The 25,358-nt window shown below is 45.4% G+C and overlaps 1 protein-coding gene across 7 annotated transcripts in view; it reads left to right on the top strand.

The window, feature by feature from the left end:
• JARID2 (jumonji and AT-rich interaction domain containing 2) overlaps positions 1-25,358 on the top strand; it is a 244,673-nt gene that overhangs the window by 182,789 nt on the left and 36,526 nt on the right. For 6 of the 7 annotated variants that reach the window (XR_004352114.1, XR_004352115.1, XM_032648079.1 and 3 more), the window contains one exon: positions 13,397-13,573. The exons of the other annotated variant lie outside the window; for it this stretch is intronic. Coding sequence is in view for 4 of the 6 variants with exons in the window: in XM_032648079.1 (XP_032503970.1) it covers positions 13,397-13,573 (177 nt within the window). In the remaining 2 variants the exon portion in view is untranslated. The remainder of the gene's footprint in view (positions 1-13,396; positions 13,574-25,358) is intronic. 7 annotated transcript variants of the gene reach the window in all.

Genomic DNA, 25,358 nt, shown 5'->3' with positions numbered 1-25,358 from the left:
GGTGCTCATGTTGGTCACTGAATTGCGGCAGGTCTGTCAGGCTTTCCCACGGAAAGCGGACCCTTGGCAGCTTTTGTGATTATACATATTTCATTGTGAGGCTCTTTGTTTTTGTTTTTTTTTTGTGGTTCGCGGGCCTCTCACCGCTGTGGCCTCTCGCGTTGCGGAGCACAGGCTCCAGACGCGCAGGCTCAGCGGCCATGGCTCACGGGCCCAGCCGCTCCGCGGCATGTGGGATCCTCCCAGACCGGGGCACGAACCCGTGTCCCCTGCATCGGCAGGCGGACTCTCAACCACTGCGCCACCAGGGAAGCCCACGAGGCTCTTTGAAACTCCATATTTCATTTCTCATCAAACTCGATTTACTCATTTTTTGGGGATCTGGATGGACTCATTTCCTGTTTTGTTCAGAGGGTTGTAATCTGTTACTTATCTGTTTTGATGTTTGATTGTCCCAGATCCCATCAGTGTAGCCCCTTCAAGCTGGCTGCCTTGCCCTTTGACACGTCCCTGTCATGCTCCCATCCCAGCTCCCTGACGCAGTGGAATGTCCTGGACTCTTGTTGTGTACTCCCTCCCTCAGCCCCGAAATCAGCCATTTCTTCTAAGAGCGCTGTTCATTTTAAGGAACAGCTGCTCTTTAGAAGCCAGGGTCTAGGCTTGAGGTGTGCTCATAGCTATCAGAGGGAAATGTGTTGTGTGTGTGTGGGGGGGCATGTGCAAGGGCATGTATGTGCACATGTACACGCATGCTCATTTAGTATGCACATCTATGTCTCTAGGTCTATTAAAATCCATGAACGAGCACCAGTACCTCCTAATTTTAGTTTAGCACCAAAGGGTTCCTTCTGGTTTCTGTTTTTTTTTTTCCTATATTAAACAGTGAGAAAGTTGACTCCTGCTATCCATAAATTGTTTATTTGATCCATCTTTTCCAGTGTGCCCCACCTCCCATCTATTCTGCCACCCTCCCCATGGAGCCCTTCTGATCTCACTTGGCTGGGACCCTGTGAACGGCCTGACCTGTGTGTGAACACCTACCTCTTCATCCTCCTTTGGCTCTCCGCACACCACAGGGGCTGCCGTGGTCATTACCACACACACACACACACACACACACACACACACACACACACACACCCCTTGTACCAGTTTGCTTTAGGACTGAATTGTTAGGGAAGGGAAAATGAAGGGTGAGGTTTTTGTTTGAGATTACAGGCTACTGATATGATAGTCCTGGGAGACTCAAGACATAAAGGAGGAGAATAACTATATTTCAGTGTGGACCACTTCTCCCTCTCGAAAGGGAGGTGGGGTGGGTAGCAGGGCCTCCTGCCAGCATCTCCCTTGGGTTTGACATAGCTCTTTGCCGAAGGAGTCTAGTGATCCTAGGTGTTGAGGGTGGAGATGGAAAGGAAGGTGTAAAAACCCACTAGCAAAGAATCAAGTGCAGGATTGGCTGTGAAGGGTGAGAGGAAGAGGAAAGATGAGAGTGACCAACCGGCTGGTAGACGGTGGGGTGGTGTCATGAGCAGTGGAGAGTGAGTGGGACCAGGTGCTCAGAAGAAGGAATTTGAGCCCAAGGGATCTTTGAAGGGTCAACAAGTGTCATCAGAAGCAAGATGGTTCAGGTGAATAATTAAAGCTCTGTGTTGGTAAGACTCTTCATTGTGTCTTTTTAATCCCACTGGAGCCACATTTACCTTGGAGCCATGCCTTAACTCTTTTCTTTAGGAAGATTCACTGATCGTGTTCTATTAGGATGTCAGAAAACTGCTCTGCAGATTACGGAATTCAGTTACGAAAGTTCTTACCTATGGAGTGGGTGTGACTTGTTTTTAGAGCGGAATTTGTATGTTTGTGCCATGTGCCTATATATGCATAATTTTTAAAAAATCATATTTTCTCTGGTTTGGAGTGATTTAGGGAGGACCTTGCTTGGAGAGGCATGCTTATTACTCGAGTAAATGGCACGTAGGGAAAACATTACCAAGTACCCAACTTTGACATTTCCAGGCTCTAGACACAAGAGAATCGTGTCTTTTCATAGACACAGTTTACTTCTGTCACTTGTCAGATGGAACAAAAGTTTCAGTAAGTGAAACATAAGATGTTTAATTTTGGAAAAATGCTCTGAGGCTTGGAAAGTTATTCCTACATTCATGAGCCAGACAATAAAAATAGGTTTCGTTGTTCATTTTAGCTGATGTGCAATAAGGTTTTGACACAGAGTATTGCACTCTCTTACTCTTCCTCCTGTGCTTTTTAGATTTAAGGTATTTTATTTTAAAAGCCAGGGCTGTGTGAGGTCAGGTGCGTTTACCTGATCTGGCTTTTCTAAAAGCCTCACACGATAGGTGATTCGCTAAGTGCTTCGTGATATTGGAAATGTGATGGATTTGGTGGCCTTAGATGGCATACTTCAATATGCAGTTGCTTGAGCTAATTAAAACTCATATTTTGGGCTTCCCTGGTGGCGCAGTGGTTGAGAGTCCGCCTGCCGACGCAGGGGACACGGGTTCGTGCCCCGGTCCGGGAAGATCCCACATGCCGCGGAGTGACTGGGCCCGTGAGCCATGGCCGCTGAGCCTGCGCGTCTGGAGCCTGTGCTCCGCAACGGGAGAGGCCACAACAGTGAGAGGCCCGCGTACCGCAAAACAAAAAACAAAAACAACAACTCGTATTTGAGGTGTACAGGGGTTAAATAGACAAAGCCTGTTGTAGTGGTACTTTAATAATTCTCTTTCAGTTTCAAATGTTGAAACTTTTTTTAGTTATAAATGTATTTCATGTTCCTCTAGGGAAGATCAGCAGAAAAGATGGAGAAACAGACCAAAAAAAAAAAAAAAAATCAAAATACCCCTCCCTCTCATCTCCCAGAGACTACCACTGTTTATCATCTCCTTGGTGAAAATGTTACTAAGCCTTCTCTGTGCATATACAATACAAGTCACACACCCCAAATGGAATTGCATTATATTTTTATTTTTGCAATCTGGTTTTCCTATTTCACACTCTCACATAAACACCCCTTCCATCTTGTGGATGTCTCATCATTTATCTAATTCTTGATTTACATGTAGATGTATTTCTAACTTTTAGGTGTCAACTGCTGGTGACACTTCCTCACTTAAGTCTTGGCCTCATCTGGCATCTTAACAGACAAAGTTGATAGTTGGGAATTTGATTAACTTTTTCTTTTATACCTGCATTCTAATTCTGCTGCTGCTTTTTTCGTTCGGGTTCCACACCAAACAGAGCTTGTCTGAGCCCCAAACTTCATGCTCAGCCTCAAGAGCCCGGCCACTCCATCACCCTTTACAGGAGTCTCTGGGTAAAGGGGAGACAGTCTTGATAGGCTTCAGTATTGGTGGGAAAGAAAGCCTGGCTGCAGAAATCGTGAAGGAATCAAAGACCTGGAAACGATGTTTATTGCCAAGGATTACAGATCATCCTTTTCTCCAGTCCTCCGTTATTACCCGTAATAGTCTCAGCGCTAATTTGGAATATGGAAGAGAATGATCTTGAGACTGAGGAAAAGCCGGCAAGTAGAGTTCTTTAAGCCTTGGTGTTCGTTACCCATCAGTGACACTCAGCAAGCCCAAGACCCAGCCTTCTCCCCACAGCTCCATTAAGTATCCTCAGCGAAAGCGTGGGGTGGGGAAAAATGATACCATTAATAACTCTGGGATTAGTGTGTACATGTCAACACAGCAGCCAGTTGTTCAGGGATAAGAAGCTTTAGAGATTTAAAAAATCTGTCGTAAGGCACGCATAGACCTTTCAGCTAAGTTTGGCAGGGCTCTCTCCTTTCCTATTTAATATCATGACCTAAAATCTCTAAAGGAACGGAAGAGTGACTAGTGCAGCCGGCCCGAAGTGTTTGCCTGCAGTGTATTTATCTTTAAATGGCTGCTTTGAAGGGGGTCCACATGGCTCCTGCCAGAGGCATAATTAGCATCTTTTGCCGAGAAGGGGGAGGGGTGTGTGCCCTGGGCAGCGTGCATCGATTCTAACCATCGCTGCATTTTCTGTCACCGGTCTCCTTATTCTTAATGAGTTCTGTCTTCTTCTCTTTGTCCTGACTATGATTATTAGCAGGTTAAAAAAGCTTAACACAGCAGAGCAGTGGCAGGTTAAATGATTCTCTTATTTATATTTTTCTCTTTATGGGGCTCTGCAAACAAGGGGGATTCCCAAGGCGCATCCCTGAAAATACACATCTACACATGGTTCCTTCTTCTGACCGTGGGTGTCACAGTCCAGTGTCACAGTTCGGAGGAAAGAGAGCTAGTTTGGAGGAGGCGCTCTTAGGAAAGACCCACACTGTCAGCCATGGCGAAGCAGTCCTTTCTGTTTTGGGACTGCTTGCCTTTTGTTTCGCAGGTCTTAGAGAATCTTCAGCGATCAGCCGTCATTCAATTGCTAATTAATTCAGCAAGCCTTTATTGAACGTTTTTTATATGCCAGACACTAGAAAACAGATTAGCAACGGGAAAGCAGTATCCCTGTGGTAGGTGCGATAGACCAACTAGGCAATGCCAGGGTAGAGGGTGCGCGTGTGGAACAGGAAGGGACTCTGCCCAAGGCTCTCTGGGATGGAGCTGGCTTTGTAGAAGGAGAAAGTTCTGCAGGAGCCCCTGCCAAGGCCTGGGATGGTGTTGGGTTTGTTTTTTGGAGGGCCTCTCGTTAAAGCAGGGGAGTTAGACGTGTCCGATTCTGTGGGCCCTGGGCTGGATATTCACCAAGGTTTTTCAGCTGAGAGAGGAGACATAACACGTCCAGACCCTTATTGAGTAAGATGATCTCGGCTAGAGGAAGGGCTCTCTAGCGGGTTATTGTAGGAACGGATCATTCAGGCCGGAGGCTGAATGATCCTAGTGGATCTTGGGCAGATGACTTAAACCACTCTAAGTCCAAGTGTCTTCTTTTGTAAAATAGGTGTGTAGTTAGCACACAGTTGCTGTGGAGTTAAAGTCATGGGTGTGAAGCAGGCCAGTGCCTGTGGTGACCATCCAGTGGACTTAACTTAGGTTTCCCAGTGAATTTAGGCAGGCGAAGAGGGTATTGGAGGAGCCTTCCATTTGCAACTGAAGAGGAACGATGTAGAAGACCAGCTGGGGAGAGTGCAGGTACCAGAAGAGACAGACCACCCGTGGAACTCTCTCTAAAGGCATTCATTGACTTTATTGGTAAGGAGCACATGTTTTGATAAGAGTACTGGCGTTGGGTATTGAGGAAGCCTGGGGTGATTTCGAGGTCACAGAATGAAAGGGGATTAACCTGCTATAAAGCAATTAAGTAATCCTCCAATTGCAAGGAACACTATGGCACTAGTAATGAACTTCCTTGAGCAAAACAGGAATACTTTACGTGAACTCTTTGGGGAGGAAGGCCTTCTGTCACGGTGATACACAGCTTTTTTTTGATGGATCCTTTTGAGAGGTGTCGCCTCTTAATTTTTGAGAGAGGTAACAGACAAAGTGGTATTCTTGCCACCCTGAGAATTTCAGTGGCCACCCTCACTTTTCTCCAGATCAGACTGGCCTTATGTTCCTCATATGCTTGGTTTTCCAGGAGTCTGTGTACTTGGCTTAGTTGTGCTGAGCAAGCAGTTTACTTGCCAGGATAGTTTATCAGGCTAGTTACGAAGAAATACGAAACCATCGTGTCCTTAAGCGCCAAGGAGGGGAAGGATGGATCCCCTTTAATTGCTCTGTGACCTCGATCAGTCGTTAAGACTCCAAGACATTTTGCTCAGAGCGTTGGCCCCACTCCAGACTAGCTGGCCTCCGACCAGGCTTTGCCCTCCCTGCAGATAGAGCGGCTCCCTTCTCCCTGCCAGTGGCTGCTGGCGCGGAGTCAGTATCCTTCTCACAGTTGCCTGTGGCCTCCCCCTTAGTTTCTGGAGAGTCCCTTAGTATTTCTTGTCCTTTCTGAAATCCATTTAGAGAAGGTAGATGGAAGTAAGGAGAGTCCTGTTTTGTTTACAGAGCACCTTGCTGGCAGCTGACAGCACTAAAGTCATCAGGATCCCTGTCCCAAAGGCAAGGTGCCCCTTCTACCGTATTTACATCTGATAGGATTTGTGGACACTTTCGCGGTGGAGAGAGCACAGACTTGGGTGTTCGGGTAGTCTGTGTGTGGCCTTGATGAAGTTAGTTTCTGACTTGTTTCCACTTCTGCTAGGTCGAGTGTGCTGTGTGGTGTGATCTGCACATTCACTTGCTGGGAGGAGATCCAGAGACCTCATTGCATTTGACTGGATGTGTATGCGTTTGCGTACGTTTCAAGCCACAGGTGTAGACAGCCTCATGGGAAAGACAGTACGCAGATTATTCCAGCTGTTAATTAAATGATACTTTCTCCCATTGCTGTGGTCGGCTAGGTCGGCACGTGAGCCGACGTGTCCAGAGGGAAAGTGGTTCTCGTTGCCAAGTCCCTCATGTCAGGGCTCTTAGAACACGTGCCCTGCCGTGGGGCATTTCCTAAACGTGCGGTCAGACTGGCACACCTGGGAGCACATAACTGAAGAGGGGGACACTGAAGTGACCGTCATATCGTCACTTCCTCCCTGTTCTTCCTGAAAAAAGGCTCTTATGGACTGAAGGTTTCCAGCTCTCACAACGCATTACTCTGCCCGAGTTCCAGAAATTCTAACTGTTGAGTTCATTTTGTGTTTCCATCCTATTTCTGTGCACCGCACTGCCCCCCTCCCCTTGTTGCCAGTCTGCTAACTTTCCCACTTAGAAAAGCAGAGAGGAAAGAAATTGCCTTTGCTCTCACCTGTGGAAAGTGACAGCCTGCTTTTATAGTTTCGAGTTGTTTTTGTCACTGAAACCATGTGTCAGCCTAATGCACTGAAGTGTGGGTGTTGACAGTGCTTTTGCGTATGCTACCTCGTAGGCCTTTGGGGTCATCACAGATGTTATGTCTGAAGACATTAATCTCATTGTACAGACAAGTAAACTGAGGCTCCTGACAACGGGCACGTGACTGCCAAGGTGATGCTTCGTCCTGGACTTCTGGATTCCGTGTAGAGTCCTTTTCAATGATTGGATAGCGTGTGTATTATAAGGAAGAGCAGTTCCAGGACGGGCTTCATCGCCCAGGCCCCTCCTTATCCCATAAGGAATTAGGGGCTCCCTTGGTGTTTGGCCTTTGGCTGGCGGGCTGTTTCCCAAGCCCTGCTAAATGTGCCCCTGGTGGTGCCAGAAATGACATTAGCTGCATGTTTAAAAATTTTATTGTAATATTAACTACATTTTTTTAGGGCATGTGATGTTAATTTTCTACTGATAATAGAATCCATTTAAATCATGAATATGAATCACTTTAAAGAAAATAGCAGGTGTATATGGCACATAGTCTCGGGGCCGATGGAAGTGGGTGAGGTTTGGGAAGCCTTGGTGTAAATTCTGCTTCCCTGGTAAATTGTAAAGGCCGACCTGGAAGAGACAGAGGTCATCATTCAGTGTGTTACAGTTGTCCCAGTCTTTCAGGGCACTTGGTGTTTACGTGTGGGGTGCCTGAGTGTTCAGGGTGAGTTCGGATGTTTGGTCTGTGAGGGTTGCTGGTGCCTGATTCAGTGCCGGCTACATAGACAGCGGGATGAATGGACCAAGACAGTTGTACCCACTTTCTCCCTTGACTCTCCAGTTTCGAAGGATGGAGCTCTCTCCTCTCCTCTAACTTGGGAAATCAGTAAATAACTATCCCTTTCTCCCCCTACCCAGGCCCTACCAGGTCACTTTGAAGTTCTGTATTTTAATTTAATATGATAGTAGGGGCTGATTGCTTTCATTCTGTTTGTGTATCCTGAAGATCAATTACAGACACACCAAATCGGGGGAGGGGAACAGCCCAGAGGTTATTAGGTCAAGCTACAGAATTTGACTCCCCAGCTAATGCCAGCGGGCAAGGAATCCCTTTAGGGTCTTTGCAAAACAGAGCTGAGCTATGTTTAGCATGTTAAGATAAAGAACTGGTCGGGGGAGGGAAGATAATGAGAAGGAGGGCTTGTATGTGTACATGATTCATGGAGAAGAATCCAATTTTATAGAAACCACAGCCCAAATTAGAGAAAGCAAGCTTTTGGATTAAAATGATTTCTGTTGTGGTTGTAACATACCACAGTTTGATTTTTGTCCAGATGAAAACATTTGGTTTTCACTTCAGTAAATATTGTGGAGACATTGCCAGCTAATTCTGAAAAGTAATGAAATACGGCTTTGGCAAAGCGCAGATGCAGTCTGCACTCCCGATTCCACCGACTGATCCAAGTTCAGATTTTTTTTCACGTTTGCTAATTTGCTTGAATAATCAGGAGAGGAAAATCTGCCTGCGATTTTAATAGAAAACTGTATATACTAAATACACACGTATAACTACCCGCCCCCTCATACCCTATGCAATCCTTAACGCTCTTAAAACACTAAAAGCATTCACTTTTCATTGATTACTCCTTTAAAACTACAGAGTTTGTAAGGGAGCAAGATGGTGTGATTTTGTGTGATAAGCATCCCGTCTGACTTGCACTATTGGGGCTTATACCTCTGATGGGGAGAGCCCACCTGAGGACACCAGGTGTGGGTACTGCAGAGCCCTTCCTTTCTCAGACCCCTTGTTTTCACCTCCTTCGCCTGTGTTTTGCCGCAGAGCCCTGCTGTAGAAAGGGAAGGTTATTTTCATCCCCGTAGATCCATGCCCATTTTTCTGAATGCTGAACCCACAATGAGCTTTTCAAAAGTTTGCCTCATCTGACATTTGGAGGGAAGACGTTTCCCTAATAAATTTTTTTTTTTTTTTTTTTTTTTATGCGTTACGCGGGCCTCTCACTGCTGTGGCCTCTCCCGTTGCGGAGGACAGGCTCCGACGCGCAGGCTCAGCGGCCATGGCTCACGGGCCCAGCCGCTCCGCGGCATGTGGGATCCTCCCAGACCGGGGCACGAACCCGTGTCCCCTGCATCGGCAGGCGGACTCTCAACCACTGCGCCACCAGGGAAGCCCCTCCCTAATAAATTTTCTAGAGAGGAAGCTTATCTCTTACGTGCGAGAATCTATAAGGTGCCAACTATTCTTAATGAAAAATTCTAAAAACACGTATAGTCTTCTGTTTTCAAATACGAAATGTTAATTTAACTTTCTGTTCACACGGCCTCAATTTGATTATCTACTATTCCTGTTCACCCATTTTATACTGAAGAATGTGGGATAATTTACACCAGTGATAAACAGCACAGACTTCTGGTTGATTTTAGGGCTTCAAAATATCCTTTCCTTCATCTTTTTCTTTTTTGTGTGTGTCTAGCAGATTCCTCCTCCTCTAAACTTATTTGTAAATTAGATAATTGAGCTTGAGGTGATCTTACTGGTTTTGTGTCAACAAGAAAGAAAGAAGCTGTTTTTGCTGCCTTTCCCCTCGTGCTGTGCTTTCTCCTGATCTGGAATGTTGGCTTGGCCTCTCCGTGGCTTTGCAGATGGACATGTCAGCGGGGTCTTAGAGGGATTTCCAGTAGCTACGTGGTGACAGAGCTTTGGAATATGCAGCGTTGTACTCTGTTAGATTTAGTCTTTTCTCCTTGCTTCAGTTTGACTACAAGGTTAATGAGAGGCACAGGTATGCAGGTCCCCAGTAAAATTCTGGAGGTCTGGTTTTTCTGGGGGAGAAGGCTGTAGTTGATGAGGCCACTACTGAGGGGCAGGTTATAGATTGGCAGTGGCTTCTTGAACAAAGCCTGGAGAATAGTAAGGCCATACCCAGGCTTGGGGAGAGTGCTGTCCATGATGAGTGGCACCTGCAGAGGGGAGAACTGGCACAAGCCTAATATTTGAACCAAGGGCATCTTGCCTCTGTTAGTAATTAACTGACCTCTCCACCTGAGGATCCTTATTATTGGGCATTGGTCCTCTTCCTCCACTTATCCCTTCTCCCTTCTTTGTACGAGCCTCTCCATTCCCCAGCTGGTTTGAGAATCTTCATTGCCTTTTATTTTGTTCATGCTTGATCTTTAGGTCCAGACCGACATGTCAGTCATCTGATGAGAACCCAAGTCACCTTTCAGGGTGAAAGCATTCTGCTTTTATCCCCTGTGCCTCCATACTTAGAGAAATCGTGTCCTTTCCCACTTCTGACTGCAGAGCCAGTCCCGTCAGAAAGATTTTGTATTATTATAAGTTTTGGTTTGAGAGTGAGTCCCTCAGGAAACACACACCTCTACCTCCCCTTTTACTAGTCTTCTGTTTTCTGTTTCACTTTTATCTTAGCCTCTGACTGTCTTTTAGAATATGTAACAGGTTCCATCACTTTGTTTATATTTGCTGAGAAGCTGTTTAAAGAAATGGATTCATGGGACTTCCCTGGTGGTCCAGTGGTAAGGAATCAGCCTTACAGTGCAGGGGACTCTGGTTCGATCCTTGGTCGGGGAACTAAGGTCCCACATGCCGCGGGGCAGCTAAGCCCGCGGGCCACAACTACTGAGCTCGCAAGCCTCAACTAGAGCCCGCAGTGCCACAAACTACAGAGGCCATGCGATCTGGAACCCATGCGCCACAGCTAGAGAGAAGCCCGCGCGCCGCAACAAAAGATCCCACGTGCCTCAACGAAGATCCCGTGTGCCGCAGCTAAGACCCAGCGCAGCCAAAAATAAATAAGTAATAAATAAATCTATATTTAAAAAATGGATTCATAAGATTGGTTGTTTTCTGCTTTTGTTGAAGAAATTACCCCATATGCTGTCTTTAAGATGTTAATGAAACTTGGATTCTGAACTGAGCTCCTAACATCCCCTCCATTTTAGTTCTTTGGAACATAAATTTAATGTTCACCCCATTCTCAGAATCTTGAATGTAAGGAATGTGATGCTTTATACATTGGGTTTGAGTTTCAAAAACTCCTCCTCAACAGGTTCTGTAGGTGGCAGTTAATTATTTCTCGTGTGTTTCATGTAGATTTTACCTGATTCTGTTTGAAACATAGATTTACTTTCCCCCTTTTGAAGTTACTCCCAATGGCCTCTGTTGTGGTTTATTGCCTTTTCTCCTGGGGTGGGGGCGGGAAAGAGGAAGGTGAAGAGGGTAATGGCTTACTTCCTGGAATTATAGCCTTTAATCCTGCTTCCCTCCGACAGAGGGCAGAGTGGGCTGTGGAAGTTACTGCAGGGTCTACCCGAAAACCTGCTCTTCACAGTACTAACCCATTTTCTGATTTCAGCCGCTGGTCAGTGCATCCATGATAGTGTGTAGGAAGGTTCTTCTTTAAAGGAAGTTAGATGTGGATATTTTGATCTCGAAGGAACTTGAAGAGATTTATTTATTTAACCTATTCCTTCTCACTCTACTGAAGAGGGAAATGTAGTGGCTGAGTCTGTAACTTCCGGGTGTTGAGTCCCCAGCTCTGTCTAGCAGCATGTAGTGTGTTACCTCGTGTCATGTTACATGCTAGGATGAGTTGTTTATGGTAAATTTCCTTTTCTTTTTCTCTCTTTTTTTTCTTCTCTCTCTCTTTTTTTTTTTTTTCACTCAGAACCTCTTTTGAGTGCTGAAATAAGGTTTCTCCTGCTTTTTCTTAAGTACTTAAAAAGTTAGATTTAGGAAAGGATCTAACGGTATGGGTATATTTGGCTGTGGAGGTACTTAATGTATATCTGTGTGGATGGTAAGTTCCAACTGAAAACTTCGAAGAAGGAAGCTAATAAGGGTGGTGTCTCCTCTTTTTCTATTCAGTCTTGTACCAATTGTAAAACCACTTAGTACAAGGGTAAATATATTGTTCCAGTGGAAATACGGCCAGATATCCTCCTTCTTCTTTTTTTTTTTTTTTTTTTGAAAAACTTCATCTCTGACTTCTATTTGATTAGACGATTTTCCCCAAAGCCTGTGTCAGACCTTCCTTCCTTCTGTTGAGAGCCTGCTTCTAATTGGAAGTGATCAAAGGGGAGAAAACAAAGGAAATGGCTTTTGTCAGAGTGTATCCAATTCTGTTATCCACAGATTTTTTGTCACATACATCCCTTTGGAGTTTGATTTCCGTTCAGTGGTGTGACCCACATAACTTGTAGGGTTTTGAGTATTGGTAGGTCATTGATGACAGCAAGAGGAAGGTAGTGTCTTTGCCTTTGTGTCTGGGAGCTGGGCGGTTTGGGTTTCCCACTTCAGTGCCGTGATATCACTCAGTCATGTCGGTCTCCTTGTTAGAACATGCAGCCCCGCAGTTGGACAGGAATGGTTTAAACCATTGTGGACGAAGTCTGAGATCCCTATTTGGGAAGGAGAGCAAATTTGGTTACTTGAATCTTGACCGGTGTTCCTGGAGTGTTAGCTCATTCACAGGAAACTGTCGAGAAGAAATTAACTTCACATTTATTAGTTCTTCTGTTACTTGATAGTAGCTCTCCTCAAGATACCTAATGGGAAAGAAGATTTGACGTGGGGCCAGAAATTAACTCAGGGGCTTAAAAAAAATTTGATCAGTTAATCAATTAATTTGAGAGATTTTTAACAGCCTTGGGTCCCAAACAGTATACCAATTAATTGACAGATCTCCTTCTGAAAATTCATGATTTGATAAAGAAGAACTGTAGTGTGCTTCTTTGTAATATTGAGCTTATTTTCTGGTGTTTTTGTTCTGTCTTATGTTCAGAAACAAAACCATTTGGGGATGAGGCGGTTAAGGTGTGAAAGGAGTAAGGGATGTGTATGAAGAGGGTTTTTTATTTTTTTAAACCAGCCTTTCAGTTAGTGTTATGCAGGAATTTCTTTTCATAATTGTACATGCTGTTAACCTGATCATCATATCAAAGTCGCTTCCAAATATATTGTGGTTTTTGGGAACCCATCCCTGTCATTCACCCCATATGAATAGGAGATACTTTCCTTCTATAAGGAAATGTCATATTTTGTTTTCACTACTTGCTTCTGATTGTCTCCTCTTTCATTTTAAATTCGTTAGCTCAGATTCATACTTTTTAAGTCTAGAAAGTTAAAGACACAACCCAGAATAGTCTCTTGTCCTTGACGCCGTGGGTAGATTTAAAAATAAAATTTTTATTAATTTTTCTTGCTCAGTTCAGTCCTTGGTGGTTTTTCCCTTCCCTTCTTAGGAACTATTCAAATGAGATTTAAAAAATTTTCCTTTGTCATGTTTGGTGAATGGCATCACCCCCCAGCTGGGGGATTTTGCTTGAAATCTGTTAAAAGGACACAGATGGAGTTATATTTCCCGGGGCATGTTTGAAAAATAAATTAAAAATGGCAGTAGAGATAAATAGCTTTGTTTTATCTGCTCAGTCATGAGGATTTCAGTTTGTAACTTAACGAATGGCTCCATTTGAAGTGCGCCTCTGGAAGGGGTGAGGATCCAGGCCTGTGTTTATGCACCTTCTTTTAAACCCACTAGGTTCTCCTGCGCTGCCCAACAGCATGGTATATTTCGGAAGCTCTCAGGATGAGGAGGACGTCGAGGAGGAAGATGATGAGACAGAAGACGTCAAAACAGCCACCAACAATGCTTCATCTTCATGCCAGTCGACCCCCAGGAAAGGAAAAGCCCACAAGCATGTTCACAATGGACATGGTAGGCCCGCTGTTGAATTTGGGTTAAAAAAGCTAAAATCCAAAGCTTTGGGTGAAACGTAGAATCGATCCTATGTTGAGAAGATGAAGGCTGCGGAGCTGGTGGCGAAGCTAGTTTTGGATGCTTCTTTAAGTACCAGGCACTTAGCAGTCATTGGTGTAACACAGTCCAATCAAGTGTGTCCTAGACAAATAAATTGTTAAGATGAGGATACATATTCTTATGTTTGCGGAGCTGATGATAAATTCCATAAGAGCGGCAGACGTAGGAACTGGAAGAGGAAGACGTCACATCTAAACAGAGATGGTCAAGATGATTTTGTGAAGACGTTATTGTGATCAACTTACTGTTGTGATTTTAGCAGGCAGAGATAGTGAAGAAAGGAAAGTGTTATCCAGTATGTGAAATCAAGTACATGCATATGTATTGTGAACTAGACTGATTTTTCCCCCCCTCGACTGTTAACATTGTGGGGGAGGACACGTAGCCCACAAAACAGGAACAAAAGCGTTGAATGTGAGAGAGAGAAAAGTATAAATAAGTTGGCTGTGGAAAGTGCTCAGTGGTTTTTCAACAGGGAGGTGACTTAATTGGAGTTACATTCTGAAAAGTTTAAGTTGGCATCAATTAAGAGGATTTCATAAAGGGAAATGATTTAAAGAAGAGGAAACACATTGACAGGCTGTAATTGTAGGCAATTACCTGGCCAAAGGTAACGAGGGACTAAAAGGTGATCATGGCAATGTATCTGGGAGGATATAAGTACAAAAATGTGTAGGTAGATAAAGAAATACTGCAGGGAGTAGGATTGAGAGAACTTGATGACTAATTGGATTAGCATGGGGTGGGGGGAAGGAAGTAAGAAAAGACGAAAGAAAAGGAGAGTGGAGCAAAGAGCATAAGGTTGGGAGAGGTGATGGCTGTTCTCTGTGAGTTCTTAACCGGATTCTTTGCTCGAGATTATACTTCCGTTGGGACTCACAGAGACCCTAGAAGGTCGAGCGTCCCCATCTACAAATGGCAGAAAACCAGTGCTGCCAGTAAGTGATTGAGGCAGAGGAAAGCTTCTCATTTTTCTTCCTCCACGGCTGTGTACTGAACTACTCCTTGTCTTTCTGGATCCAATGGGAAGTAGAGATGCAGGGCCAGCATCGCTTAGATGTGACAGGAGTCCGTCTCGCCTGCGCCACTGTTGGGCATTCTTGCCTTGTCAGCCGAGTGATGATTCATCTGTCCTGCTTCTTGCTTGTTTAGGGGGCACAGAGACATGACAAAATGTGAGTTCAGGACCTGACAGTTTGTCGGGGGGATGAGGTTAATAATGTCAGTGCATAACTCAGTATTTCTCAGCCTCCGCCTCTTCATCTGTAAGGTAGGGATTAAGTGAAGTGTTAGTGTAGCCTCTGTTAGCTGTGTGTGTAGACATGTTCATAGTTAAGGGGTGGCTTCTCTAATTTCCTTTTAGTGGGTGGTCTTTCAGAAATCCCCTTTGTGAGAGGGTGGATTGAGGGCTGTTTTCCATGAATGACAGTAAAAATATGAGCGTTTTCAGGATGGGTTCATCTACGTTTTCTCTTTTGATTCCATCTACTTACTCTACAGCAGAGTCATGGGGAGATGGTCAGGGCAGGAGGTGTTTCTTGCTTTACAGTTGAAGAAATGGAAGATCTGATGTCTTGCACCCGTCACCCAAAGTGGCAGATTGCAGTCAAGATTTTTGAAATGTCCCCCGCGCTAGACACTACTCTATTGTAAGGGCGAGCGTGTGAACAGGTGTGCTTTGCGATGGGTCCAGCCTGTGCTGTGATGGTGGAGCTACCACTCTCATCTGGTCGATAGCAGCAAAGAGCCAGTGCCACAGGCCATGGCCTGGGAGACACAGCTCTGTGTGGGTCTCCAGTTGTGCTGTTGCCACATGGCTTTCATGTCTTTGGAGGTTTCATGTCTTTAAAAACCCAAAGGATGGCAGTGCTTGCTTCTCTGCGAGGCCAGTGGAAGGACTGGGCTGAAGCCAGCTCGGAAATGCACAGGCCATTAGGAAAGCTTCTCCAGTTTTGAGTGACCCAGAGGAAGATGAGAGTTTTGTTGAAAAAGAGAAGTCAGCTTTGGAGAAGGCCAGTTTCTGCCTCAGATTCGGTATTTCAGAAAAACACTGAGTTCTCAACACCTAGTTAGCCGAGCTTACTTACCTGCCCTGTTCTACATCCTCTGTGACGTGAAGAAGGCCGATGACAAGGAAGCAAGCTGCCACCAGCAGGTTATTAAAGCAAGACTTAGTGACACTGGGGAGTAAGGCCCCCCCCTCCCCCGACAGGAGGGCGTAAGGAGATTCCTGAAGGTACTGTCCTCAGCAGCAGAGATTAGAGGGCTGTCACCCAAAAGTGGTAAAACGAAAATGTAATCATCTTTGAAAACTGAACATCTAGCTGTGGTATAGTGTTCCTTTCCCAGCCATTTCTAGATAATTGAAATTACACTGCGACACCCAATTGCTAACACACACGTTTGTTCCCCCCCCCCAGTTCTGTTCCCATAAAGGTCTTTATCAGCATCCACTAGTCATCAGGAACTTCATTTCCTGCCCCTTTTAAGGCTTAATTAGCTGTGCCTTGCTGGGTAGGCATTTAATTTCTCTGAGTGTTAATTTCCTCTTCTATGAAACAAGCAGGATAGTGTAGATGGTCATTCATTTGTTCCTTCCTTCATTTATATCCCGGAATAAAGAAATAGTTACTGCGTGTGTCTCGGGTACAGGAATCGTTACCATTGAGATCTGTTATGGTGGTTGGTGGGCGTTGCTGTGTGTTAAAGGGAAGGGCTTTTCCAGGATGACCTGATTAGCTGGGTGAAGATTCCTAACTAAAATTTTATTCCTGGAATCCATTTTTTTCCTCCCTGAGACATTAGTACCATTTTCAGATTAAAAACATTTATATCCCACCGTGTTTTCATCTCCTTCTCATTCCCATCTATACTATATCTTCTTGTCCCTATTATGGCCCATAGGAAACTTGGTACCCTGTTGTCTCCCGCAGAGTATGAGTTGCAGAATGGCAGCAGTGAACCCCAGGACTCTAGTGGTTTTCACAAGAATCCTCCAAGCAGTCAGGCTGGGATCCGTGAGAACTCTGTTTCCATGATTAACAAACACAGATCAAACAGTGGCAGAATTCCCGTGGCAGCTTGCACTTGTCTTTCCTGCTTTGTTTTTACTGAGACCCTTTTCTCTGTAAATACAGAGCAGAATTTCTTGAAATTCCTTGAAATGGGATTTCATCTTGGGTACCTATCAGTTATAAAAGCGGATAATTGTTTAAACATGACATCTGTCAACAGAATGAAACAGATATTCCTAAAGAGGGTTCACTTGTAATAGAAAGTTCTCTGCGGGAGTACAGAAGGTGTTTACCTGGTCTGTTGGCATGGCATTGGGCCAGTGGCTTTATCGGTAAAGAAAGCAGATAGATGGTCGGTGATTATGTATATGAGGAAACTGCTTGGGCTCACCCAGGACCAGCCCTGACTGACTTTGTTTCTTCTGTCTGGGGTTCAGAGGGGGCCTCCTTCAGGTTCAGAAAACTGAACTTCTGCAGTTCAGGTTCAGAGAGCACCTGCAGAGCCCCAAGCTTGATGAGATTTGCAAGGCGCTGATGACTGCTTGCTTCCTAGTGAGCAGCAGGCCGGTGTCAGAGGGTTCCTGAGCCATGAGGCCGACCACTTGGGCTTGCCGCTCCCCAGGATGGATGAGAAGGCCCTGTGGTGTGACACCTGTGCCACGGGGAGGCTGGGGATGCTCTTGTCCTCCTTCATGTGCCCCTCCCACGCCTCGGCCCCCACTCCCTGATTTTAGAGGGCACTTGGTGAACATGAGCTGAGAATCATTCTGGAGAGTAAAGGAAGTTCTCTGACTGCATGGGAAGAAAAGGCGGGGTTCAGTTCGTGAATGAGACGAGGGCGTTCCTTTTCCCAGCCCTTGCCTTAGTTTTTGATTGACTGATTGATTGATACTTGCCTCAGTTTTAACTCCCTCATTTTCCAAAAAGTAAAATCTGCAGACAGATCATCTCCATTTCCTTCTGATTTTGGACTCAGGTGAAGAGTGTACCAAGTGTGAAAATAGATTTTCTAACAGGGAAAACCTGTATGAGGCCATAATCACCACGTGGTCAAGCAGGTCCTCAGAATTGCGGAATTTTTCCACATGAGAGAGTGGAGAAGCAAGCTGCCTTTGGGCTCTTCTCCCTGACACAGGATTTCTCTTGTCCAGCGGTGCTTGCCCCCCCGCCCCGCCCCGCTTTGTATGCTGGAGATGTCGGGAAATGCAGCAGCATCTACACCCCCCCCCCGGGCGCAGCACCCTCACTGAAATTTGGGGAAATAAATGCACAGAAAACAAAATGGGGAAAACTAACTCTTTATTACGGGGTAGCTTTGGCCCCAAACCCTGATTTGGCAGCAGGTCCAGAGTTTTATTTAGGCTGTGTTGGTCTGAAGAAACGAGAACCCAAGCTGCCGATGGTGTCCTGCTTTATCTCGTTTCTCCCCTAAACTTGAACCCCAGTGAAGCCGCAGGTTCCCTACAGAGCAGGAGTGGAGCTAGTGGGAGCTGATGCCAGGAGAGAATGTTCGCTCCCCCTGCCCTCCCCGTAGGTGTCTAATGGGGCCTGGCTGGGGCAGCGCTCAACTTCCCAGGGATAGGAGCCCTGACCCCAGTAGTCCCCTGCCAGAGCCTGGTGACCCCAGGCTCATGTTTAGTTGCACAAACATTGCAGAGGACTCAGATGTTCTCGTTTATAACCCACTGCGCATCCTAAGGGAAATGGATGTGTTTATTAAAATGCATAATCTGAAACGACAAGGATGGCATCACACGTGCTTTTGACCTTGGCCCAACACTCAAGGGTTACAGTAACAATGCCTCCAGCAGCTTCTATTTCGATGGCTCTTCAGAGTTTCCAGAATGTGCTTCAGTATACAGAACCTCAAATGATCCTAACAGTAGAGCCCTTAGCTAATCTCTGTATTTGGCCATCAAACAACACAATCAAAACGTGGCTCTTGTATTTGTGTTACAAGTTGATATTTGAAGTGGCTCGGTTTTTGAGAAGTTCTCATCATTGGTAATTGTTTTTCAGCAGGGTAAGTGAGGTAGGGTAGAGGAATTAATGCTTTTGTCTGGAATGATGCTGGCTTTGGTTTTTCCTGGGTGGTGAGGCATTCCTTAGCCTTTGCACAGGAGAACTCAGTGAGGGTGGATTGTTCCCATCAGCCCCATGTTGTATATTCTCCACATGCTTGTTTTGCACTTAACGAAAAGTGGAAGGAATAGCAGAGACCACTGTTTCTTTGTGTGCTCCTCTGTTTCTGAAGAAGGACATTTCTCACAAGTCTTTTTCCCCCCCCCCCCCACAAGTGTTTTTTAAACAACATGTTATCGGACTCCCAGCTGGAATAATTTCATTGCTTTTGGATTGACATGGTGGTGGTGGGGGAGTTGTGTAAGGGCCGAAAAGCGGTTGCTTGGGTGACTTCACCCCATTTCTGCCCTGTGATTGCCTTTGAGGTGCATTCAGCAGCCCTTCTGTCTGGGTGGTGGAGGGGTCGGTTGTGTGGGCTGAGCCAGGGTCCCCCCATGTGCCACGGGGAGATGCTCTCCAGCTGAGGAGTGCTTTTTTCTTTTACCTTCCACCCCTCTTCCATTTGGGGCCACTTGACCTAGTGGTTGAGATCAGGACACTGATGCTTGTCTGCCCATGTGTGGTTGCAACTTTGGGCAGTTTTAGTTTTCTTATCTTTAAAGAGGTAGTAGGAGTGCTTTTTCATAGGTTTTTATTTTATTTTTAATTAATTAATTAGTGGCCGCGTTGGGTCTTCGTTGCTGTGCGCGGGCGTTCTCTAGTTGTGGCGAGCGGGGGCTACTCTTCATTGCGGTGTGCGGGCTTCTCATTGCGGTGGCTTCTCGTTACGGAGCACGGGCTCTAGGCACGCAGGCTTCAGTTGTTGTGGCACGTTGGCTCTAGATCTCGGGCTCAGTAGTTGTGGCTCGCGGGCTCTAGATCTCAGGCTCAGTAGTTGTGGCGAATGGGCTTAGTTGCTCCGTGGCATGTGGGATCTTCCCGGACCAGGGCTCAAAGCCATGCCCCCAGCATTGGCAGGCAGATTCTTAACCACTGCACCACCAGCGAAGTCCTTTCATAGGTTTTTGTGACTGGCAAATGAGTCAATATAGGTTTTATTCCTATGTGGTAGAGAACACTGTATTGGCTGTTAACTCCACGTGTGAGTGAGAAGATCTTGAAGTCTACAACAACCTTGCAGTTGATAAGAGAATCCTGGAAAGTTAGTACGTTTCAAATACCTGGCACGCAGTGAGGGCTGCCCGAGGGGGCTGCTGTTAGCACTGTGACGTTACTGACCGCATCTGAGGGAGTTGCTCCGAGTGTGGTAGATGGTCGCCGGTGACATCCGTCCACCAGTATGACCAGCCCATCCCTGTTTCTTTTCATCTTGCTGAAGCGTTTGCTCTCTCGGTCCACGCGGGACCTTGGGGATATACACACACATCTAGGACTGCTCTGGCCCCTGGTAGTTTGGTGTGCGGACGGACACCTGGCTTTTCCATTAGGGTTCAGGAGTGGGTAGGGATGGCGTTTCATTTGGGGGTGATGAAAACATTTTAAACTTGTATTTTTGTGGTGATGGTTGCCCAACTCTGTGAATATGCCAGAGTCCACTGGACGGCGCGCCTTGAGTGGGTGGGTCACATGCTATGTGAATAATAGCTTACTGAAGAGCAGCACAGGTCTGCTAGTAATGAGTGAGTGACAGGTGCACTCAGCACAGTGCCCGGTGCTTGATTGAGTTCTCCGAAAGGGGGTGCTGGCTACTGTCCTGTTGCTGGCCTCAGGCCCCATGACTCTTCTAAAGAACTGTGATACTCTGCAGTTCTGAAGAAATTAACGGTTTTCAGAATCTTCAAACAATTGTGTTGTCCATACTTGCCTGGGATACGTTTACATCATACATATTACAAATTGTATCGCTGAGCTGTTCACCCAGCTGCTCAGTATTTAGTATTTCCAGCTAAATTCATCTGGCTTGTCTTAAGGGGACTTTTTAGTCACTTGGGAAGTTGTGCTGTTCCCAGAGACTATACAGTGTGAGTATAGGATTTCCAAAAGTCATTCCTTTCCTGGCTGGAGGGTTGGTGTGGTACCATAGCAGATCTACAGAATTTATTTGGAGAACCTTGAAAACAGTCCTTATTACAATGCAGATATTTCTGTATTTGGTTTTCTGTACTAATATTTTTATTCTGCAAATAACCAATTCTTCTATAACTTGTAGAGTGACTGTGTACATGGAGTGCCTTCCAGTTTAACTCTTGTGCACACATTCAAGGTATCTCTCTCCCCCAGTTTGTTGGGAATAGTTAGAGCTTCCTTGTTCAGATCCGAAGGTGGGCTAGAGTCTTGCCATTCACTTCAGAAGTGGTTGGCCTTTTAGAATTCATATCCTTGAACGCAGGGCTTTATGAAACCCTGAGCTACAAAAACAGTTCATTCATTTGCTCTTCCAGAGTTGACGCTTGCCCCCTATGAGTATAACCCATAGTTCTCTGCTCTGTCTTATTTCTGGAGGGTGAGAAAGTATGAGATTCCTCTTGGACCACTGCCCACCCTCCCAACAGGCCCTCAGCCCAGGCAGTCCTCTGTCCCTGCCATGGCATGTTGGAGAATGCAAGAGCCATGGAGCCACCTGAATCGCAGACAGGCAGGGGGTCAGTCACCATCTGGCCATCCGTCTTGTCCTTTCCTTGGCTCCTTTGGGGGCCAAGGGGGCCAAGAAACCATTTTTCAATGACAGAAGCCATTCATTTGGATTGATGGTCTTTCTGATGCCCTGACCTTTATATTCTCATAAAGGTCATGTGCCATTTTCAAACTTTGGTGTCTGCAGTTATTAGGATCCTATGTAGGAAACGTGTTTAATTGGCAAATCTATCTAACTCTGTCAGGTACGTTACATCAGTATCCATAATGTATTCACATTTCTAGATCTTGGAACCCTGGTAATAACCAAGTGTTTTGATAGGAAAAACATTCTATGACTTACAGATTCAGGTTCTTACAAAGAGAAGAAAATCCAATTTGCTTTAAAACTTCTTTTCAAGAGATTTGTTTCCTGTTACACACGTAAGCGAAGTGATAAGATTTCACTGAGTGGAAATTCCAGAGGGCTTTCGCAAATTCTGTGTAAACCAGTAGAACTTGCTTGTGATACTGGCTCAGGGTGCTTGGAGGCCTCTGTAGGTTTCAGCCCTTGCTGTGGGCTCCCAGCGTGAGTGAGATCCTCATGGGGCTTATGCTGACCTACAAGTCCTGGCTTTCTCTACCTTGACACGTGATTGCTGTAGCTAAGTCAGTGGAGCCGTTTTTACCCAGGGCAAACTGGGTTACAGCACTCAACACAGGCGGCATTAAAACCCTTTTGAACTGTTGGCACAGGTTGGCAGACACATTCCATTGTTTTCAGACAATAGTGACTCAAAGTTGAACTGGCTCCAGGGAGCAAGTGCGGCTTTTGTACAGTAACAAGGATTCAGTGCCAGCCGATTGATGGAGTCTGTCTTCCCCGAGTCAGGACGCCTTGTAATGACACGAAGCTTACATTTAAATATCTGGCTCCAGATCAGAAACTTGGCGTGCTTCTCTTTTCCTTTCTGTAGCACAGTCTTCTCTATTTACAACGATTCTTTTTTTGTCCCTTCGATTTGTTTTGGGGGTGGGACGGGTCTTATTTTAGGTAATTTGGGGGTTAGTCCCACGGTCAGCTTCCTGCTTCTTCCTCCTGTGCATCATGTGTCTGCTGGCAGACCTTCCGGCCCAGCTTTCGGTAATGGCTCTTGTATTTCTCCTTCAAGGTGAAGGTTAGATGTGCTGGGTCATCTCAGGATATCATAGGACTTTTGCCAGATGCCAAGAAAGGAGTCCTCTTTCCTGCTCACCTAATAAAAAACTTGCTGTCATTCAGATGAGGTGCCTTTGGCAGCACAAATAATTAGCAAGATTGGGGCGCCTGGCTCTGGCAGGGGAAGGGGGCAGGCAGAAGTGCCACTGCTGACCTGTGTGCTCTGTTGAAAGGGAATGACTGTTTTCACATGTGGGTCTTTGCTGTTATAGCAGGCGCTTTTAAGAAGATCCAACTTTCTTATATTTGCACAGCTCCTTTCTCTGAAGAACGGATAGCATTTTACATACTTTATTTTGAATACTTTAGCGATTCCTGAAGGGCAGATAAGGGCAGGCACCTGGTTTGTTTTGTAGTTGTGGGAATTCAGGCATAGATGTGTTTGGACCTGGTGGCTAGAAATCGCAACCAAACTATCCCTGTCCCTGCAAGAGGTTGTGTATGGAGTGAGGGTTTTAAAGACCTTATGATCAGCGTTTTATCGACTGCCTTGTGGATCCCCCAGGAATCTCGTCCGGATCTGTGTGGACAGAGTCAGATGGGGGAACACCGTTTAGTACAGACTCTGGAGCTGTAGACGTGAGTTCCTCCTTGGAAAGCATCGCTTTCCACCTTACAGATGATCGCGGGATTTTGCTGGTGAAGATGTTTCTAAAGTGCCTTCTTGCCTGTTTCTTTTTCAACTCTTTCTGGGAGCAAACCTTACCTTCTGAAGTGACCCTAAGACAGAATACCAGCCTTTGGATTTAAAGGTTTTGCTCGCTGTGGTGTGGAAACCCTTGTCTACAGACCATTTAACTTTCAGAGTATGTATATACAAATCAATATATTTGTCTCTGTTCATTAATGCAGAGGTATTTGTATCTGAGTACAAAACAATTTCCTAATATGGTTCACCATGATAAATGCTTTTTTCCTCTCCTTAAAGAAATGAGTCCAATTATTTCTTTTAATTGGAGACAGTGTGTGTGTGTGTGTGTACTCTGTACATCTCGAACTTTCTGTCTCTTATGTTCACAGGGTTTAGGCTTTTCCTGTGAGAGTGAATATTTTTTCCTTTCCCCTTCTCTCCTCTTCTGGAGAATCTTACAAATTAAGACAAAAGATAATTACTTGGAGGAGCAAAACTGCAGGTTCCCACGACACTTAAAATTAATGAGCTGTTGAGGACAAAACATACCTCGTCTCAGGCACCATCATCTTCACCTAACAAGCGCCCCCCCATCCACCTCCCAGTGACACGTGAGTTGGCTTTTTGGCTGTGTTTGCCATTTGGGTGGACGGCTGCTGTAAACAGCAAGGCGATTACAGAACGCGGATTCCTTTGAGAACTCTCCCTTTGTTTGCAAATCAAAGTAAATTTGATTCAATTTTTAATTTTTGTATTTTTGAAAACCTTCCCCTTTCCCGATCATCTGATCAAAATAGTCTTTAGTAGAAACTTGTGCTGCAGTTCACAGAGCAGCCGCTTTGGTTTATTACGTTAAGGGCGCGTGCCTCCCTCTTGCCTCTCCTGTCTGTGATCAGGGTCCCCTTTCCCCACAGTGTTTTCCTAGGGAGTCATTTTTGGTGTTTGTGGTGTCAGAGCCCCTACAGGGCATTAGAACAGAAGCAGAGTTGTGCGTTCTGTTTCAGGTACAGATAATGACAGTGAAGGCTCTGTCCTCCCGCCCCCGGATCTCAGAAAGATGTTGCTGGCTAACCACAGTGCCAGCTTTTAACTAAGCTCCTTGAAGTCTCTTTCTAGCAACTGGCCTTGCCCCCATGGTTCACCTGGAAAAGAAAAGAGTGACAAACTGTGAGCACTGGTGCCCTGATGCCCGTGTGGCATTGACCTGGTCATGGTGTGGTGACCCTTACAAGCTAACGCTTGCCCACTGCTGCTGCAAAGATCCTTTCTAGACTAATATCTTCTCACTGAATCCTCCAAGCGACCCTATGAGATAAGTAGTTAATTGGGAAACTAAGGCTTGGACAGGAAACCAGTCCAAGGTCAGATAGTTAGCAAATGATTTATCTGGATTCAACTTTAAGTAGCTTCATTTTAGAGCCTGAGCTTTTTGGGGGCTTTGTAGGTCTAGACATAAGTACAGGGGCCCTCAAACCCTCTAGTAAATCACGGTGTAGCTAATAACCACGGAAAAGATGATCCAGCCTACTGGTTTCAGGCTTGTTGGTCTCAAGACCCATTTCTGCTCTTAAAAAACTATTGAGGGACCCCAGGAGGCTTTTATTTTGTGGATTGTATTTTATTGATATTTACCATATTAAAATTAAAGACTGAGGTAATTTAGAAATATTTACTCATTTAAAAATAACACAAACCCCCGTTACATGTTAACACAAAGAACACTGTCATGTAAAGGGACAATATTCCAAACCCCAAAAGTTACAGGAGAGGAGGGTTGCATGATTTTCCATTTTTGCAGATGTCCTTGAAGTCTGGCCTAGGAGATGATGGCTAGATGCTTAGGTCTGCTTCTGCATTCAGTCATATACGAAGAAAATCAGTCTCAGACAAAGAGGTGGTTGGAGGAGGGAGGAGCCTTTGTGAAGATTTTATTCTTTGATTTCACACCCAGACTCAACCAGTGGTAGTTTCTTCAGGGTCAGTTGTTACCATCATCTGAACCCACATCGGTGAGCTTCTCCTGCTCTGTTACGTTAACATCCATTGGTTTGCCTTCTCCCTCGAATGGCTCTCTGACCCACACAGAATTTTGTAATGTCTTGTATTGATGGTTTGAAAATAATGGTTCACTGGGTTATCCACCCCACCAGTCGTCGGCACCTTCCGTTAACGCTGTTTCAAAGA

Source organism: Phocoena sinus, chromosome 11, assembly GCF_008692025.1.
Source record: "Phocoena sinus isolate mPhoSin1 chromosome 11, mPhoSin1.pri, whole genome shotgun sequence".
Classification (NCBI taxonomy): Eukaryota; Metazoa; Chordata; class Mammalia; order Artiodactyla; family Phocoenidae; genus Phocoena; species Phocoena sinus.
This window is presented reverse-complemented; position numbering and strand designations above follow the sequence as displayed.